We start from the raw sequence: 1,794 nt of genomic DNA on the forward strand, positions 1-1,794 counted from the left end.
CACAAAGAGCAAATTAAACTGAAGGAAGTTACTGCTACTGTTTTTGAAAAGAACGGCGAGGTTTCCTGACCTCTGGAGGTCCTGGTGTGCGTATCCCCGGCGCTCTCGCAGACTCTGGTGAGGAACTCATTGACCTGCCTGAGCGACAGCGAGTTGTGCAGCGTCTCCAGCGGGTAGATGGAGGGCACCATGGAGCAGCCGTCGAAGCCTGCGGCAGAGGAGACACATGGCACCCGCGGGCGCATCAGCTTAAACCCCGACACTGCAGGAAAACGGTGACGTCCGTCACCAAAAGGCCCGGCGACTCCCACCCAAAACCCCCCCGACATGGTGCTGAAGGGAACCTGTCTATTGGTCTGCGATCTCCAGCCGTCCCGTTCTGTTCGATTCCACACAGGCAAGTTGCAAAAAAACCATGCCGAACGCCCGGAAAACGGGACACAACTAACGGGTCTCCATATGTTTGCAAAAGCAAGCAGGTTCCTCTAAGCCCCCGCCCAACCAAAAACCTAAAAAAAAAAAAACATAAACATCCACCGTTTCTCTGAGTCCCTGTTCCTCTGACAACACGCTCCCCAAGCCGGTTAGTTCACAACCAGAGCCGTTCATCAAACCGCAGCCGGAACAACCTGAGAGGACGGTGCTTTGACTAGGCCGGTGTTCGCCACAGAGACAGCAAACAAGCAGGAGTCGCATGCTGGTTAGGGTCAGGACAGAGGAGCCAAAGCGCCGAGCTGTAGGTCCGGTTCCTGTCTGAATCCGGACTGGGAACTTGCAGACTCGTGCGCCGTCATTCAGGCATGTTTGCATCCGTAAAGCACAACCCGCTGCAGTATGACGCTACGCACTGTGTGCCAACATGCTCACAATAGACGACGATTTTTACACTCCACCTTTTCTTTATGTTGCATAAAATTCAACATTATGAGGAAAATAAACTACGTAAATAAAAGTTTGAGTGAAAAAGTACCAAAATGCTCAAAACAAAACTGAAATTAGCAACAAACACTCCAGATTTAGATCAATCCGAATCTGAAAGTTGATTGTTTTACTTCATGAGTCTGCTTTGACATAAAGACACAGTATCTGTTCATTTATTAAGCTTCTTTAGACCTGAATGTGGGTCCTTTTGTTATGCTAGTCCCAATGTTGGATCGGTATTCCTGCTGTCTGCTATTCAGCCATCTTCTGCTAAGGCGCTAATAGCTGAGCTAATTTTTTGTTTTACGCTTTAGCTAAATTTGAAAACGTTTAGAGCACTTATCTTCCTGTACATGAATAAATTCTCAAGCGCCAACTTACTTGGATGTTTTGTAAACTTTTAGTGAAATAAGGTTTGACATTTGTGTTGGAAGTTTTGGTTATTGACCAAGTCGGACGTTTATATCCATGCTCTTATTTTGAAGTGGGTGTATACTGTTTACACATCATTTTTGTTTCCTCTTTTCCCCAAATCACTTTATTAAAAAGTGATTTGGGGAAAAAAAAAAAGAACTACACAGGAATAAAAACAAAACACAGATGATTGAGAACAATATGTAAATATAAATACAGTTTATAAGGGAACTGAAGTAAACGCATCAACATTAGTTACTGCTAAATACAATATTGGTGTAATTTTGACAATAGCTTCCAGTAAATACCATGTTGATGTAGCTCTTTATGTTTAGCATCCACTAGTATGTTGCTATAGTGCTTAAGCATTAGCTTAAGCTAAATACAATATAGTTATAGTGCTTTAATGTTAGCTTCTGCTACATACAGTGCTGCTATAGCGCTTTAGCATTAGCTTAA

The 1,794-nt window shown here is 43.8% G+C and overlaps 1 protein-coding gene across 1 annotated transcript in view; it reads right to left on the reverse strand.

Moving 5' to 3' along the window:
- ppip5k1a (diphosphoinositol pentakisphosphate kinase 1a) overlaps positions 1 to 1,794 on the reverse strand; it is a 54,681-nt gene that overhangs the window by 4,189 nt on the left and 48,698 nt on the right. The window contains exon 30 of the mRNA XM_017304063.1: positions 68 to 208. Coding sequence (XP_017159552.1) covers positions 68 to 208 — 141 coding nt within the window. The remainder of the gene's footprint in view (positions 1 to 67; positions 209 to 1,794) is intronic.

The sequence above is a fragment of the Poecilia reticulata genome, linkage group LG3, assembly GCF_000633615.1.
Source record: "Poecilia reticulata strain Guanapo linkage group LG3, Guppy_female_1.0+MT, whole genome shotgun sequence".
Lineage (NCBI taxonomy): Eukaryota > Metazoa > Chordata > Actinopteri > Cyprinodontiformes > Poeciliidae > Poecilia > Poecilia reticulata.